This window comes from Bipolaris oryzae, assembly GCF_000523455.1.
Source record: "Bipolaris oryzae ATCC 44560 unplaced genomic scaffold scaffold_94, whole genome shotgun sequence".
Classification (NCBI taxonomy): Eukaryota; Fungi; Ascomycota; class Dothideomycetes; order Pleosporales; family Pleosporaceae; genus Bipolaris; species Bipolaris oryzae.
The window spans coordinates 45,087-62,726 of NW_006911370.1; the positions used below are offsets into that span (position 1 = coordinate 45,087).

Consider the following 17,640-nt stretch of genomic DNA (forward strand, 5'->3'; position numbering starts at 1 on the left):
AGCCCCCAAACCTACTTTGACAACACAACATACTACAATGGTCGACTCCGACGGCCGCAACGAAAAGCGGAAAATGGCTATTCCTCGGCTGCAGCCGCGCCCTGGATTGAATACAAGAGACCAAGAAGACCGTGTGTATGTCGCGCCGAGTTGCATTGCCCTGCTCAGTAGTAACCAAAATTGTGTAGGAAAAAAGCGTGCAAGATTTGTCGTCAGCGTAGTGCGTGCCGCAGAAAAGGCTTGACAAAGTGTGAACTCACTTTGTCATAGGGATGAAATGCTCAGGTACTACTCCGAGTTGTCAAAACTGCGACGCTGCTGGAAGGGCTTGTGTATACGAGCAGAGTCGGCGTGACCGCCTCGATGAGTATACTTTCCTGACCCTGCAAGCGCTTCTTTATCTGCTAACATTGCGCAGAGCCATACAACTAAACCATGCGCTTGCCACCCTGCTCTGGGACATGAATGAGCACCTCGATGACGAATCTAGGCAAAAGATACAAGACGTTCTGGATATTGTATGTTTCCCTGTGACGAAGACTACGTCTCCGGTATAGTAAGAAAGCTAACCATGTACTTCGTTGATAGGTAGAAGAGTATGCGAAGCTACAATCCACAGATTCACCTTTAATTACTTTAGGGAAGCGAAACCAACTACCTCATAGAGAACTCCGGAGGGCACCAAAATATGGTGAGGCGCTTGTAAGCGGCTCTGTCGGATCCAACCAAAGCCTTGACAACCTGTTTGAAGACTTGACTCGGAGTCACAGATCAAGAGAAACTGGCTACGTGGGTCAAGCCTCCGAAGTTCAGTGGTTACTCAATGTGCAGCGTCAACTGCAAAACATCAACGCCGAGGCCTGTATTCCAGCATACATCATACAAAGACCAGGCCGAGATGCGAAAAGAACGCGGCCTGGCACCATCCCTGAGCGCACAAGCAATGCTCAGCAGGTCTTACCACAGGGCACTTGGAAACATATGACTGACACCTCGTTCTATCTCGATAGCTCCGACATAGCCATGGATGTATTCATAGATCCCTACGAACTCCCAAATGCCGAGACTGCAGAGAGACTTTTCGGCTGCTACATCAACACAGTCCACTCATCTTTTCCGCTTGTAAGAATCAATATGAATATGTTTTATATGAAAGACATACCGACAGGATCTCCTTTCTTCTAGGTAAATGCAAACTTCGAGCACCAATTCCGTGCATATATTGAATCTGCCAGAAAAAAAAGCAATTTCGACATGTCCGACGCATGGCGAGCTCAGTTGAACTTGATCTTCGCGATAGGTGCAAAGTGTTCTCACCTTACCAGCGCAGAGTGGAGAGCAGACGAGAGCGATCATGGATATTATATGATGAGAGCTGTGCACCTCATTAGATCTGAAAGCTCTCTCAGAGTGTTTCCAACCCCCAGCTTAGAGCTTGTGCAAGCGGTAAGTGAACTATCCATCTTCGTCACTTTTGTTGGTTTACAGTGACACTGAACTTTACAGACTTGCTCAATGTCTTTTTACCTTCTCACAATTGGCCACGTGAGTAGAGCTTGGGCGCTTATCGGTGTCTCGCTACGTCACGCCATTGCTCTAGGCCTACACCTCCGTAACACAGCCATTGAATCAGTTAATCTTGGGCAAGATACGCTGACACATACATGGTGGGCTTCGTACTGCATCGAGACTCTGATGAACACCATCATGGGCAGGCCCCCAGTAATCACCGACGAATACTGCACAGTGCCATTACCTACTTATGAGTCTGAAAAGGAAGCGTCAGGCAAGAGGCCATATTTCATCAGCCGTATTGAGATTTCACGCCTCACAAGAAAGGTCCAGCGGTATTTGTACTCGCCACGCACTGCTACTCAGTCTTGGGAGGTGAGCTCTCCTCATTTACTTTCTGTCGCTCTAACTTTCATTCGCCGTACTTACCAATGCACAGTCTGTACAAAACACGATTTTGAACCTTCTCAATGATCTTGACAAATGGAGCTCAGCAGTACTTTCCACGAGCCCTGAAACACAGTACAGTAGCCGTGCAACGGACTCTAGCCGCGAGCAATTCCATCTAAGAATAGATTACTGGAGCACCAAGGTACTCATTACGCAACCATGTCTTCGCAGCTTGGGATGGCGTGTCGAAAATCAAAGCAGCGCCTCTGCAGATTTCGATATAAGGATGGCTGATTCATGCATCACTGCTGCTTTGGAACTGGCAAATATGTTTCCTCTCCAGCTCAACACGAAGTTCGTGTACAGGGAGGGCCCGTGGTGGGCGATTGTCCATATCAGTCAGTGTACACCGAACAAGCATATACGATACACACTAACTTATATCTCTATAGTAATGCAAGCAATCACAGTCCTGTTGCTAGAAATGACCTACAACATGCAAGGCAAACGAAAACAAGAGTTTCCTGTGATACCTTCACTCCAGAGGTTGCTTGGCTGGTTAAAGGCTATGCAAGACAGCGACCCGTTAGCTGCCCGCGCGTACGATGTCGTTCGGCAAACGCTAAAATCAAGTTCTCCACCTTTCCAAATTCAAGTGGATAAACTTCTCGCACTCTCAGATGCCGGGTTACCCATGACAACTACCCTCTAAGTAGCTGATCAAAGAACAGAACCGAGTGCATTACCAGTTCGGATTAAATTGAGCTTACTATACCTTCGAATCTACAGTCCCTGAACCAGTTGTCTTCCTGCCGTTTCCCTTCGTATCAGTCTCGTCTGTCCCAGTACTTGTTGGCTCTTACCTTAGTGCTAACAATCAGCCAATACAATCAAGCAAACCTCATCTCGATTTACCATCTCTTAAATAGTAATTACGACAAGCACAACAAATTCGGAGATGGAAATCCACATAAAAACCTCTTCATCACACCGGAATAGAAATTGCAAGCACAGCCAGGATGTAATATGGTAGACATCGTGTATTCCAAAGCTACCCATGAACCGCTATCGCGCTCCTTGCATCCTCTCGCCACCTCTCCTCACAATTCCTCCAACCCTCACCGACAATACCAATCATAATACCCCTACAGCGTCGCCCATCCTGCAGATTGCATCGACTCACATCACCTGATCCATCAGTCTCCGCTTCGCCCTCCTCCTCCCCCCCCCCCTCAAAAAATGAAAATAAAGTTTAAACTCGCATTACTATCACACCAAAAAGAAATCCATTATATTGATTGCCATACCCGCAATTTCCACGTCCCTGTGGTCACTGAATTCGTGTAGCGCAAGAGAAGTAATTTGAACGGAAGGTGTATTATTTTCTACGTGGGAGTTTCATTCGTACTCGGAGATGCGAAGCCTTGCGTCTTGCTCTTGCTCTTGCTCTTGCTCTTGCTCTTGCTCAATCGGACTTCCGGTCAAATACATCAAGGCTATGTAAGATGCTAAACTCGCCGGGCGTAAACTGAGGAACGCAAAAGAAGAGGATGGTCACTTTTATAGAAGACTAGTTTTGCTGGCGCGGCGGTATAGAGGTACTACAAACACCTTCTGTCGTTGTTAGGAGTTTGAGACTGGTAAGGAAAGAAAGAGGGGTTGGTTGGTTTGATGGATGAAAACTACGGGTTAAAATGGTCGCTGGTGATACCAAATCGTTGTTCTAGCAACAAGTCTTACCGATTCATCAAGAGACAAAGGTTCGACGCATCTGGGATCCGATTAAGGAGGAAGTTAATTTCTGGCACTTACTGGAGATGTGTCTCCGTATCGGGATGTATTAATGCATCAGCACAAGCTGGGTGTCGTTAAGTCGAACGAGCAATGCTCGAGAGATGGGTCTTTATGGTGTTGATCGCCATTCATACTTACAATTACCATCTCTCATGCCCAGGGAACTTATCTGACACACGTTGGAATGATTGCTTGCTCTCATATCAGTATCTTAGCGCCTAATGTGTAAATACCGCATCTCCCTTATATACACACACCCCCAACTCCTACACTTTCCCTTGTCATACACGCACGTACAACTTCAACCACCAACTTTCCATCCAAACCCTCACAAGCCCCAATAATCAACTCCTCGGACCTCCCGAACCACTGACAGAATCATGACCTCATCGCGATCACACAACATACACGCAAAGCAACGCAACACATCTAGAAGACGAAAAATCTGCAACTGTAAATTGCTACGAGCCATCCCCCCATCCCCCCTTCCCAGTCCGGGGGCAACCAGTCGTACCATCTTTCCAAACTCCAAAACAAAAAACCCATGGTATGTATAAGTATGCGCGCTCAAAATGTTGTACTCCCTTCCCCCCCCCCCCCCCCCAAAAAAAAAACGAAACACCCTTTCATCTCCGTCTCTATTTCATCGCACAAACTTTCCGCTCGCCACTTTTCCACAGAGACTGTTTTTTTTCTCACATGACAGTGCAAGGAATACAGCAGCAACTGCAATCATCGGTACTAATGCAGCTGCACTTGCCACCCTGGGGCTTAACGATGGAGCCGGCGGTGGAGGCGATTGAGGAAGTTGCTGAGGCGGGCATTTTTATTTTTTATTTTATTTTTTGCGATTTGATGATTCAAGGTATGCGATCGAAGATGTAGCGAGGTTGCGAGAAGGCAAAAAGTAAGTGAGGTTAGGGGGCGCGAGTGTTGAGGAATGCTGCGCTATGACGTTTGTTAGAGAGTCTCCTTGGGTCTTCAAGTGCGCGCGCGACAGGCGCGTTCGGGGGGAACTTACAGTAGTGGGTTGTGTGGTGGGATAGAAGAAAGAGGTGGATAACGTGGAGAAAAGGAACAAAGTTGGGGGTAAGAGGGAGAGGAGGGGAGAAGAGGGAGATTAAGGTTGTCGTATAATGGTTTCCTGGCCCTGCTTCAATGCTGCTGCGCGTGGCGCGCTAGGCCAATGACATGCGGGCGCTAGCGCCGACATGACGTCGCCTGCGTGGCTGTGAACGTGGCTGACGCCTCGTAATTCTGAGATGGATACATGTGGAAGAAGAATGGAAGAGAAACGTGGCGATATTTCAAGTTAAATGAATTGTTTTTCATATCTATCAGTTGATGCACCCATAAGAAATGGTATCGCGAAAAACAATTAAGAGAACCCAACACCGTGCCTTGACGCAAAACATAACCTTTCGCAGTACATCCGAGACCCTACACGTCCCTCCAAGTTGGTTGGCCTCTCTCCACGAAAGGCGTTTTGATTGCTGTAGAAATTTAGTCACGCTTAGGACTTTGGTTGTGGGAAGCTTACCGTTGCTGTCACCAAACGGATCGTTTTCGTCCTCCTCAGGCTCACTGTCCAATTCAACACGCTGCTTGCTAGCCATGGGAGAAGCAGGCATAGGAATGCTCGTGGGTCGGGGTGGCTTTGGTGGAGGAGCCTCATTCATGTTCATGTTAGCCATGGCCGCTTCAGCAGCTGAAACATTGCCTGCCTCGTTGTCGCTGTCGCTGTCATCATCAATGCTCTTGTCCATGATTTCAAATGCCATTAGTCCCTTGACCAGCTCATCATTGGCATTGAGCAGACCGCCGATGTACTGTTCCGACTCAACGAGGTGGATATAGCGCAGAATCTGACGACGGAGTTGTTTGCACGTCTCGAAGCGACGCATAACTTCTGCGTTTTCGCTGACTCGCTGTTGCTCACGATTGATAAGTTGCAACCCATTCAATAGATTCGTGCTGGCAACGTTTGCTGATGCGATGGTCTCGAGCATCTGTCCCTTCTCTCTTTCGAGATTGAACGGCTGTCGCTTGGTCTTCTTGTCTTTCTTGTCCCTCCTGCTGAACAATGAAGAACCGGTAGAGGTACTAGGGCCGGGTGCAACAGGAGCACTCGTCCTGGAAGGCGAACTATGAGACTGTTCGGACCACCTATTTCGAGGAGGAGATTGCGAGTGCTCCTCACGTTCACGAGCGGCCTCAGCGTCTTGCTGACGCACTATACGAGACTGTTGCGGCTGCGGGCGCTTAGTTCGAGGTAGCTCCCTGTGCAGCGCCGCTATTCTTTCAAGGCCGGGTTTTCCTTTGTACTCCGCTGCCCATCCGCGAAACAGGACATTAGCTTTCTGCCGTACATCGGGATCTACTGTATCGTCTCTAGCCAAGATACGAAGTCGTTCCAAGAGGGGCTCATCTGCAAACGTTTTTTGGAATCTTGTACCCGCATTCTGGATCAATGCATCCAGTATGACAAGAGCACGTATTTGGCGATGTGCATTGCCATATTTACTGTAGTGGTGTTAGAACCCAGTACTAGCCAGGCCAAGTCTTGACTCACAGCTTCTTGCGCAAAGCTCGAGCTGCTTCTGTTGGTCCAGATGCTTGGATGCGAATAACCTCAATGAGGTCGACAACTCCACCAATATCCTAAGCCACTTAGCACCGCAGATGTAGGTCGGTTGTGGGGCTTACATTTTCCTCGTATTGCTCGCTCGTCAATCGGTCAATCTGGACCGTTACGGCCGAAAACACGTGCTTCTATTGCCGCAACCAGGACTTTAGTGACTTGTGACAGTGTTCAAAGAAACATAAAGGACAGGGGTTTTCGGATATGGGTAGTTCTGCATATGTCTCTGGCTCCTTGTGATAGTGTAGGCCCTTGATAGTAGAGAGAACTTTGAATTTGCCTGATTTAGGTAAACTCTGCTTTGGGGAAGAAAGAGCTTGGGGGTCACATGAATAGTAGCGGTAGGTGACTGAAGGACGTCCCGGCGACTGGCCAGCAACAAGTGGCTCAGCATCGATGCGCTGGACTTTGGGGACCATTGTTGAGTTGGGGAAAATTTGGGACGAGCGGGGCAGGAAATGGAAGGAGGTACACTGATGAAAGGGGGCAATTCTGGGGTTCAGGTGGCTTTGTATGCGACTGAAGGTGAACGTAGCTTACCGGCATTTGCGATGGCCTTGGGATGGACAGCTGCTATATTTGGGCACAGAAAAAGCAAAATAGTCGTGAATAGAATATTCGTTCTGCTGTTACGAAGTGCTGCAGATCTGCACAGATGGGTGAATCGGTTTCCTCACCACGGTTTGGAAGAAGTTTGGAAGCTGATTTGGGGGTAGGGATCTGGTGTTACAGATAAGAATAGAACAGCACGTGGACTGAGGAGAACACGTGCAGGCGAAATGCGTTGGAAAGAGAGCCGTCTGAGGACTGCAGAGCTCGTGTTCTATGAAAGGAAGATGTTGTAAGTACACGCGGTATGTGAGTGACGCTATCGCTGCCTTGATCAGGAGGCAGGTCACCCCGCAGTGGGGGGCTGAGTAAGGAAGTCACAGCCCACGCGCCCACTACCTACTCCTCTCCACCCAACGAACTCTTGGGCCCCAATCTTCACTATCTGCTTCATATCATCTGACTCACAATCAACTCTGCAGGAGACGAAGCATAACCTGTGTGGTGAAAGAACGACTGAGATGGTGATAGAGGGGAGCATTGATGACGCGTGAGAAGCCCAAAACGCGTGCATCATCACTTCAAACTCCTCGTCTTTCACCATTGCAAACTAACACGAAGCCGGCAGGCAATCTCACCTGTCTCAGGTTTCTTCTGGCTTTACAGCAATCAACCATGGGCCGGTACATCGTGAACAGCTCTTGACGCCCGAATCATCGGCGGCTCCATCAGTCCGGCCGAACCCAGCCTCGTCAAGGGCGATCAGCAGCCCGCGACGGCGGCACAATCCAAATGTTGCTCGATACCTCGGCTTGGGCAGCACCATTGTGCCAGATCATCTCAAGAACTATGCACCACGGCCAGAAAAACCAGACAGTCCATCAGTCGAGTCTGGGCGAAAGCGTATACGAAGGGCTGATGACGAGATTATCCAGCGTAGCTCCTACACAAGGGAGCCTCCAGGCAGACCTGCAGCATCGCCACTGGTACCTAGCCCATACAGCGCTCAATATTCTCAAGCTACCTATGATTCAAATGATAGTACATCCATCATGGACGATCAGCCTTCGCCCCAGCCCTGCTTTGCTCAACCTGAAGTCTCGCACGTGACCCCGATAAGCACTCTTGACTCAGAAACCGTACGAATGAATATTCAAGACGCCGTGAAAGTACCACATACTGAGAGTCCCTGCTTGTCACTACCTGATCGAGGGGAAGGCCGTGTAATCGGTATATGTCCGGATACTGACGACAGTAACGTGCTTTGTCGAAACAATGACGGCATAAATACCACCGGCGATGATTATGAGTTCGACATCACCGACGATGAATTACTCACTTTAACTATGGACTTTGATGAAACGTGTTCCGACGTTCCTCACAGCGTCTCAAGCTCACTGGCAAAGTCCTGTCCTAACGATAACGAACAGATGCACGCTAGTGATGACTGTAGTGAAAATGCACCTGAGGAAGCGCCTGCTATCAACACCTCTCAGCACACTCGCAAGAAGTTTGTATCTCCAGTTACTCTAACTACCCATCTGTTGGCAGCCACTGGCGACGGGGGATCTACAAATGCTCGGACCCCGATTGTCAGACCTGCGTTTCCGAAACCAGCTCGCGACCGCTCGCCTATCATAGGCCTTTCGTCGAATGTAGTACTCAGGACATGTTTCCGGATCGGCGAAGCACTCAACCAAAGCCATCAAGCATCAAAGTCAGGGCAACAGATGCTCATCGAGCTGTATGCCAGGGTACTTGCTTCGGAGCGAACTGAGAAACAGCAGAACTTTACCTTTTGCGACCTTTTCCACGCCAAGCCCCCTTACGTGAAGGGCCTCTACGATGCAGTCATATGGAAGGCGGTGCCGTTGTTCGAATATGATAGCAGACGGCTGCTACAGCAAGGACGAATGTGTAGGTGCATTGGAACGATGAAGCGAAACGGAAAGGAGCGATTTATGGTCATTCACAACATATGGGAGGCGACCTGGGAAGACATCGAGTGGGTGGAGGGCATCGTGAGCTTTTAGGGATGTGGTTGGGATAACGTGCACATGTGAGACGATCTGTCAGCAATCTACGCGCGGCAATGATTCTTTGGGCATGCGGATATGGGGAGATGCTCGATTAGACTTTGTTCCGGGGTTCGGTGGACGTAATATGCAGCCGAGTGCTGGGCGAGGCAACAATAAAGGTAACAGAGGGTGAGGTTGTTTCTGGCTCGCACGTGACAATAGTAGGCCCTGATTAGCAGCCGCCCCGCTTTGGTGACATTGACGTCGAGCGAGGCGAGCCGGGCGTATCAATCACTACCAAGGTTCATTCCTGTTCACAGCGCGTCGCTAATATAATGAGTTTCGCCAGTCGCCCTGCAGAACCCTCCTTCTTCTTCCCCGGTTGCAATGTTGACGGCAAAGACGACGCCAGATATCACTAGCAGACGCGAACCCGGTGACCGCGAAGGCGCCGTAATGGCGTCGCAGGTAGTGACAACACCACCAAAGACGCAGTCGCCCAAAGCACGGTCTCTCTCCGACAGCACACCCCGTCTCGAGCCATCGCCCAAGATCCATGAATCCGCACGCATGTCAAAGGACGACCACACCATCGATGCCAGCCCCAGCACCCCTCGCCGCCCAGACTTCCTCTCCAGAGGCCTCTCTCTGCAGATGCCTCCGAGAGAGTCGCACATGCCTAGCCCCGCCCACTTTGCTGCGCGTGTACCTCTCTCACCGCAACTAGATGCGCGCAACACGTATGCCTCCCCTGGGTCCGTCCTGCCCCGCCGCTCCCGTGGTGCCGAGTTCTCGAGAGCCTGCACCAATCTCCATCACTCGACGCTCCCTGACCAGTCGTCCCCCGACTCCTCGCCAACCATCACGCAAAAGGGCATCAAGATACCACCGCGGAAGCCTCGCTCCAACTCGATGCTCATGGAATCACCCAATGTGAGCATGCACGGGAGTGGATGGAGCCATGGGGATAGGACGGCGCCTTCGAGCTCGGTTGGCAGCATCAACATGATGGGGTCTGAAGACTCGAGCAGTTCTTCAGACGAGGTGGACCCGTTAGACCCTGATGATCACGACGACCCCATGATCACGACACCACAGGCTAAGACCAATGTCTTGTTTCCAGGTCTCGGCTCAGGCAACAATGGGATATGGGCAAACCTCTTCTCCCCCGGGGCACAACCCAACTTTGCAAGCATGCACCGCGCTAGGCTGCGCAAGGGCCGAAGTAGGAAAAGTTCGAGCTCAGCCAGTGGTCATAGTTCAATGGCCAGCCCCGGACCAGGGTCACCGCCGAACGGTAAGGAAGGTGGGTATTTTGCCCGAGAAGCAGCAATACGCAAGGCAGGCTCCCGCAGAGAGAGCCTATCGCTTTTTGCCAACGACCTCCACATATCCTCTGGCAACGACAGTGGGGATGAAGCTGTCAATTTACCTCAGACTCCTGGCGTGGTGAGGCGGGCAGTTACACGGAGAGGCAACCTGCTTGTACGTTTCTTTCTATTTGTATATTGCAAACCAAGCTACATATGCTAACTTGGCCAGCCGAAATCGAGACAATTTGGCCGCATCCGGGCTGAGTTATTCGAAGAGGCAGCACCTGTAGATAGCGAGTTCCGCCGCGAAGCCGAGATCATACGGCAAGTAAGAGAAAGTGATGTAGACCAGGAAAGGACTTCAGCCACTGCCCAATCCTCGCCTAGCCTTCTACCTGCTGTTCCTGGACTGGATGGACCACTGGAAGGAGTACCGGAAGAAGGCGACGAAAGCAGCATGAGTCTAGACAACTCCCATGCCAAGGGATTGTTCGGTGTGTTTGGTAATCTGCATAGCGCTGGCCGAAATTCAACGAGCAATGGCTTCTGGAATCAACGCGCAGCTCACACTCCTCCGCCGTCCTTCCCTCGAGCGGAATCGTCGGCAATGAGCGAAGATATGAACATGGATTCGCCAATCATCGGCCCCAACGGTGGGGCATCTCGAGCATCCACACCCGGGCCTATGCAACCACCCACGGCAGCTGAAGCGCTGAAGAAGTCAAATAAACGCCGGCGAGATGATGACTTTGATGAAGCATCAATCAAACGCCGTGCCGTCTCGCCAGGCGTCAGCGTTCATAATAGTCCTGTCATTTCCCAATCGCCTGCTCAGCGGGACGGAAACCTGTGGGGAACAAGCGCCAAAGCAAGCAGAGAAACATCTATCAGTGGGCACTCGTATGGAGAGCGCTCAAATAGCGGAGGAAGTATGAGTATGACGCCTACATTGGGACCCAAGAGGATAGGTCTACAAGGCATGACTGACACGAGTGATGGACTGATGAAGATGAGCATCGAGTAGGTGCACAAAATGCGATGTTTTACAAACTGCGGGAAGTACGCGGTATGTGGTTTATTTCTGGCACGGTGTTTAGGGCATGAGGGATTGAACGTACATGGCTAGTTCATTCATGCACAGGCTTTTTGTTTTTGAATAGATACCCATTGATCATTTTTCATACTATCACCAGGCGTCTGTCGCATTCTGAGTTCTGCCTGCTCTGCGTGTACGCAGAGTGAGGGGTGGCCCCTGCACTCCCGTTGGACCCCGCCCCGCTGGGCTCCTCCGCCCTCGACGTGCGCCCGCAACTGTGCCAACACAACAAGCAATTGCTGCAACAAACAACCGCCAAAATGTCACGAACAGCAGCCCTCTCTTCCTTTATCGATAGCGCGCCGCCGGGTGAGGTATGTTCCCCTTTGGCACTGCATATTGTTCGTGTTACAGCGCCAACTGACCAGCAATATAGCTCGCCGATGTCACCAAAGCAATCAAGTCAATCCTCGGTGACGACTCTGTCCAGAACGAGCTCTCTCCCGCATTCCAAAAGTACAACGAAGAGCAATTCGCTACGACTAAGCTCCCTGGAGGCAGCACCGAGGTCCTAGTCAGCGAGTACAACTCGCTGGGCGACGGCAGGTACTACGACATTGATACGCAGAGCTCGTTTGATTTCGACCATGTCACCGGCAAGGCAAGCGCCGTGCAAAGCTACGTTGTAGAAACTTCCAACGACGACCTTCTGTACGTCTTATCTCCGCAGCTCCAGGCACCGGTACCCAAGTAGATGGTAGCATGCTAACTCCCCACCTCAGCAAGAGCCTCAACAAAGCCCTGAGCACACACGCCACAGAACACTACCCCAAGTCCTCGCACGGCGTGTACCCGATCCCCTCAACTTCCAACTTCGCCATCATCACCGTCGCAAACAAGTACTCACCCACAAACTACTGGAATGGCCGCTGGCGCAGCTCATACATCTACGACTCGTCGTCGGGCAGCATCACAGGCAGCATAAAGGTCGACGTGCACTACTACGAAGATGGCAACGTGCGCCTGCTCACCACCAAAGAGGTCAACGTTAATGGTAGCGGTGCCAGCGGACCGGAGGTCGTGAGGAAGATTGCTGCGGAAGAGAAGAAGTATCAGGAGGATTTGAATAAGGCGTTTGCTAGTTTGAGCGAGGGCGCATTCAAGTCGCTGAGGAGACAGCTGCCGATTACCAGGCAGAAGATTGAGTGGGAGAAGATTAGCGGGTATAGGTTGGGTCAGGATATTGGCGGCGGAAGGAGGTGAGAGGGTAGCTTTGCACAGACTATGATGATGGTCTGCCGGGAGGGTTTGTCAATGGGCGGAGGCGATTCGTAGCGATATACCTAGCAGGGATGAAGTATTGATTGCGTGTGAATGATAAGATTTCCTTGGTCTATCCATGTGTATACCTCACTCATGTTGTAGGAATGTGTCGTGGTTAGTAATGTTCCCCGCAAACGGAACCCAAATCGCTTCACACAACACAGCAACAATTCCAGATTAGGTTTTTCGATTGAGCGAAATGGGTGTCATACGCATATACATAATCCAGAAACCACATGACTCGGATCCGTCAGAACCACGGACATCAACTCGAGATGGAAAAACAAAAAACGCCCGCTGATTGGAGACAGAGAGACGAAACAAGCCTGCCTCTGTCTCTGTCCCTCTGTCTCTCTCTCTCTCCCTCGCCTGACCATCACCCTGAGAACAAAGGAAAAGAAGGGAAACGCCAAACGAACCGATTCTAGGTTCCTGTATACACGTGGACTGGAAGAACCCTTACCGTGGGAATATTCGAAGTCGTCAAGAGAAAGAAAAAAAGTTGATATATATCTCCTCTGTGGGGTGAGGACAATGGAGAGGATGAAAACAAGGAAAGGGGGAAAAAAGGAGGTTTAGGAAACTTATTTGGTGATGAAACCGAGGTAATCAGCGACGATGAGGGTAACCATACTATTGTGTATTCGTTAGTTGATTTATTCAAAAGTAAAAGGTAGTAGGAAAGGGTGGGGGGAGGGGGGGGAAAGAAACTTACGCATGCGGCGCAATGCGCACATAATACGTTCCAAAGCCGCGATAGAACCTCAGCAGACCCTCTTCCTTAGCAACCTTCTTGAAGCAATCAAACATGCCCTTGTATGGCAATGTTCCATCCGGCGCACGCGTCTGCTTCTGCAGACGAGTCTTCATAAAGTCAAAGGGGAGGGATAGGAAACTGGCAAAGAAACCGGCGATAGCACTCGCTGTGAGTGTCTGCGAGCGGCTCGACAGACTGGTGTTTTGCAACTGCTGCTTGGCTTCTGAGAAGAAAGCAAGCTGCCCAAAGTTCAGCGCCATGGCGCGCACGACGGTCGGGTAGCTGCCGGCCCAAAGGCGAGTGACGCCTTCGGCCTTGCTTATTCGCACCAGAGCATCGATGACCGATGTGTAGTTTGCGCGCTGGGCGGCGGGTTTGAGGCCGTCGGATTGCATGCGGATGAGGGCGAGGTCAGCGGGGTTACCGACGATGGCGGCGAGACCGCCGGCTGCAAGGCCAGCGCCTGCACGCTCCTTGAAGCCAATGGATGTGCCGTTTTCTTTTGCACGTGCGCTTAGGGTCTTCATGAAGGTGTCGAAGAAGCCGAGCCGGGCAGTTGTGTACACGGCTTGGCGTAGGATGCCGGCGCTGAGTCCCGTGTAGAGATCTAGTACTTTGCCTTGTGCAACAATGTCCCGGAGCACGCTGATGGGGGTGGGCTTGGGGCCGGTTTTGACACCCTCGCCGGCGAGTTGGAGGCGGACTTTGACCATGTCGACGGGCTGGATGACTGTCGTAGCTGTCATGCCTGCGATGCCGCCGTTTACAAACGGTAGTGCTGCACGCATAAACGGTGTGTGGAGAAAGTCTGAAGTTGCCTTTCTGGGGTTCTCGGCTGCTTTGGACATGGCGGAGGATGCGTCGCTGAGGACTGATTCTGAGGATTGCTTTGCGTTTTCGAGGGCGCGGGCAGCAGGCATCTTAAAGGTATGGGTGGTGGCTGTTGTAGTTGACATGGCAGGCGTCAGCAACTGCACGTAGTCCTCAATTCCAAGGATTTTTCGTGTGTGTGAATGGGGGAATGATATAAAAGGGTAGTGCTGTTGGGTATAACGCTGCGCTATGCTGGAATGATCAAACGGGGAAAGCAATATAGGAGAGGACTGAAGTTGGAAGAGTCGACGAAGGAGACGGCCATCTTAACTCTATATGCCCAGGCACGATGAAACTACGACATGACGCGCGCCTGTGGCTCCAAGCCACTTGCAAGAGCCTCATGTTGCGATACAGGTTCCAGACGGTATACGCCGCGGCCGTGGACATTGTCAGGGCTAGCCTGCTATGACATGGATGTACAGTTTGCGCCCGACGCACAATAAACATTGCAAAGTGGGCTTGTGACGGAAAACGACTCCGTGTGCAATGGCCCTCCTCTTTCCGATCATACCCGCGCCGTCACGTAGGGGCACAACATGTCGGTGAATAAGAAGAAAGGGTGTTGGGGCGTACCTCGTGCTATGAAGTCTGTGCGGAGGTGGATGTCCCGGTCCGAGTAGGAGACGAGTGGGGTGTGGGTCGGGCGGGCTTGGAAAGTGGATGCGTGCAATGGCGTACGTGCGTTGGACGGCCGGCTTCAATGCTTCGACAATGTTGCAACAGAAAGTAGTGAGAATGCGAGGAGGACAAACGAGGCTGAAGGTTCAGTGAAGAAGTGAAGGGGTCAGAAATAGCATGATTGCCTACGTATTGTCAACAAGTCAGTCCACTGGACTGGTGCCATGAATTGAGGGGTTGAACGGCCTTTCCCCGCATCGCCGTCCTACCCAGCGAGCCACTGATATGGAGAGCTGGTGTTATGCGCATTTCCATGGCTGCCCGTCCAATCAAGCCTGACGGGTTGCCTGTGCTCTGATGCCATGGTCGCCTCACACGCTTCAACGCCATGGCGGAGCAGCAAAAGCTGGAGGCGCTTGTGTCGCGTGTCGGGCCCAGCCTCTTGTCCATCCCTCTCTCCGACGGTTGCTTTCGGGGACCTATGCCTGTCTCCGGGTCAAAGGGTTCAGTCAGATCTTCAGGCACGCCGTCCTCCAATGTCTCTCCGTTGCCCCGTGTGCGGAACCGCTACTATGCTGTACATAATCACGAGCAATGACGTCTGTCGCAGCAGCCACCTTCGGCCAATCCATCCCTCGCAAACACGCCCTGTCACATGCCAACGACCACCTGTAGCAGTACATCACCGTACATAAGCTTCATGTCAGGTCCTCACCTAGTTGTAGGCAATGTGACCTCAGCGCGCTTTTCTGTGCCCTAATCGCCTCTTCGACAATCACGAACGACAACCGTGCATCGTTCTTACCAGCCGCGCATGGCATGCACAGTGCTTTTTGGGCCGCCTCGAGTACTTATTGATATACCGCCTTTTGCGCATCTGCTTGGAGCAAAAGGGTCACGCCGGTTTTGGTCAAACGCAGGGTCTCTTCCGTGCTTGTGCTTGTGAGCCGTTCAAACAAAAAGTGCTTCCTGCGCGGCTGTGGATGCGCGCTTGAACGTACCCGAGAGGTATCCGCGGCCGTAGGCATTTGCTTCTGGCGATAAGCACCGAGACTTCGCTGGCCCCCGATCGAAACCACGGTGGGTCTTTCATTGATGTCTAGATGCACGGTTTTCCGAGCCCAGGTCCGTCAACAAAAGGAAAGGCCATTTTGCTTATCCGGGGAAGCCTGTCGGATAAGCCGAGGATACAGCAACATCGGCTTGTCTGCACAAGTAACCCCTCTGCGACGGTTTGCCACGACTTTATTGGGGAAATATCGTTGAACGAGAAAAAGACGTGACATTTACCGGCAAGTGAGTGTGGCGCTGGACTTGGGCAGCAACTTGACAATCTCAACGCCTCATGCATTTATGGACTATCCATCACAGATCTGCGGGTATCAGTGCGTCCTCCCATCTGAGCCTCAAGCTGACAGTTCTCCGTCGCTAGCATCGCTAACATCACCTCGGTCCCCGGCACTACCTGACGGCATTGGTTGAGATTGCCTGTCCGAACTAGGCGCTTGCATCTCATCCTCGGAACTTTCTTCGGCTTCTGCAAGCTCAGCTTCCTGCATGCGCCTGATCTTGCGGATGAGGACTTTGTTTGAGTGCACATCGGTCTCCGTGAGCATCTGGCCGAAATTGTGAGCATAAACATTCACCCGGGTGGCACTCAACAATCAAATAAAACGGAGGAAGCCATTCTTACCTGGTTACATCCGGCGACCGGACAATCAACTGCTTTTTGTTGCCCGATTCTGTGAGGACCTCGCCGAATCATCTCCAGAATTGCATTCTTTTCAAACGTATGCGGACACTTGTTGCTCGAGTAAGGCTCTTTGAACTGCTGATACGTGATTGGACATCGCGTGCTAATAGTAGCTCGGTCTACGACAATGTCATCGTCGTCGTCGAAATCACCGCGCTGTGTGCTGTCGGTGATGCCTGGCGCTGGTGATCCAGTCTCGGTGAACCAAGTGTCTTCGTGGCCCAAGACAGGGCCATTGTCCCCGTACTTTGCATCATGCACTATTCGCTTGAAGTCGCGGTATTCGTTATTGCGGGCATAGCGCGCCGTGAGAGAAAGCGACGTATAGGTATCTTTTTCGCGTTGCACACGCGAGGCAAATAATTCGCTTGCACCGGTGAGAGCCATTCGAGATCCATCGATAGGGGTCGGGCCAGGCGTAGGGCCTTCATCCATCTCAGTGTCTCCATCTCCATCAATGTTTCGGGTACGCCTTTGAATGCCTGTTTGGCTTTGTGATTGTCTCTGCGTTTCTCGCTGCGTCATCTGGGTGCGGTATTCTTCTTCCAACGTTATAGGTGCATGAGTTCTAAGCCAATCAAGCGTATCATCAATTCTCTGCGCCGCAACACCGGAGTCAATGACTGCACGCATGCTTTCTTCCAGCTTCGCAGTGGCTTCTTCTACCTTCAATCTCAACTCCTCCATGTCTCGCTCTTCCACATCTCTGTCCTCCAGGTTTTTGCCTGCATCCCACTTCTTCCGTCGTCGTGCTATGTATTCGGCATGATCGCGCAGAGTATCGTTGACGTTCTCGGCACTGGCAGTGATGGCGGCAGCGGCCTGCTTGCTGTGTCTTTTGACATCGTTCAAACTGCGGCCCTGCAGTTCGCGCAAGGCGCGGGTCGCCTCGGTATCAAGAGGGTGGGACGGCTTCTTGTACGGTGGGAGGGTGTCTGCAGCAGCATTGCGGCTTGGAGTAGATACTCCGGACTGGCGGCTGGCAGTCGGTCGAGCCGTCGATTGTCTGTTACGAGACGACATGTGGAATTGCTCAAAATAATAAACAGAAGACGCTTTG

General features: G+C 51.5%; 6 protein-coding genes across 6 annotated transcripts; 3 read left to right on the forward strand and 3 right to left on the reverse strand.

Annotated features, from left to right (window-relative positions):
• Positions 1-687: 687 nt before the first annotated feature.
• Positions 688-2,614, forward strand: COCMIDRAFT_99156 (uncharacterized protein; the record flags this gene model as incomplete). Its single annotated transcript, XM_007691224.1, has 5 exons — positions 688-1,122; positions 1,186-1,446; positions 1,507-1,887; positions 1,952-2,300; positions 2,355-2,614. Coding segments are annotated over 5 exons (1,686 nt in total), but the record flags the coding sequence as incomplete, so codon positions are not given.
• A 2,522-nt stretch (positions 2,615-5,136) lies between these two features.
• Positions 5,137-6,756, reverse strand: COCMIDRAFT_27539 (uncharacterized protein; the record flags this gene model as incomplete). Its single annotated transcript, XM_007691206.1, has 4 exons — positions 5,137-5,189; positions 5,237-6,219; positions 6,269-6,357; positions 6,607-6,756. 4 exons carry the CDS (start codon positions 6,754-6,756, stop codon positions 5,137-5,139), a joined length of 1,275 nt encoding a protein of 424 aa, XP_007689396.1.
• A 651-nt stretch (positions 6,757-7,407) lies between these two features.
• COCMIDRAFT_6562 (uncharacterized protein) lies at positions 7,408-8,919 on the forward strand (the record flags this gene model as incomplete). Its single annotated transcript, XM_007691203.1, has 2 exons — positions 7,408-7,436; positions 7,515-8,919. 2 exons carry the CDS (start codon positions 7,408-7,410, stop codon positions 8,917-8,919), a joined length of 1,434 nt encoding a protein of 477 aa, XP_007689393.1.
• An 897-nt stretch (positions 8,920-9,816) lies between these two features.
• On the forward strand, positions 9,817-12,516 carry COCMIDRAFT_38048 (uncharacterized protein; the record flags this gene model as incomplete). The annotated part of the gene is made up of 6 exons (XM_007691213.1): positions 9,817-10,389; positions 10,447-11,237; position 11,455; positions 11,547-11,627; positions 11,690-11,964; positions 12,036-12,516. The coding sequence occupies 6 exons, from the start codon at positions 9,817-9,819 to the stop codon at positions 12,514-12,516; spliced, it is 2,202 nt and encodes a 733-aa protein (XP_007689403.1).
• A 644-nt stretch (positions 12,517-13,160) lies between these two features.
• COCMIDRAFT_99199 (uncharacterized protein) lies at positions 13,161-14,289 on the reverse strand (the record flags this gene model as incomplete). The annotated part of the gene is made up of 2 exons (XM_007691225.1): positions 13,161-13,209; positions 13,292-14,289. The coding sequence occupies 2 exons, from the start codon at positions 14,287-14,289 to the stop codon at positions 13,161-13,163; spliced, it is 1,047 nt and encodes a 348-aa protein (XP_007689415.1).
• Positions 14,290-16,233: 1,944 nt separating this feature from the next.
• On the reverse strand, positions 16,234-17,603 carry COCMIDRAFT_99172 (uncharacterized protein; the record flags this gene model as incomplete). Its single annotated transcript, XM_007691226.1, has 2 exons — positions 16,234-16,443; positions 16,521-17,603. The coding sequence occupies 2 exons, from the start codon at positions 17,601-17,603 to the stop codon at positions 16,234-16,236; spliced, it is 1,293 nt and encodes a 430-aa protein (XP_007689416.1).
• Between the last annotated feature and the right edge of the window lie 37 nt (positions 17,604-17,640).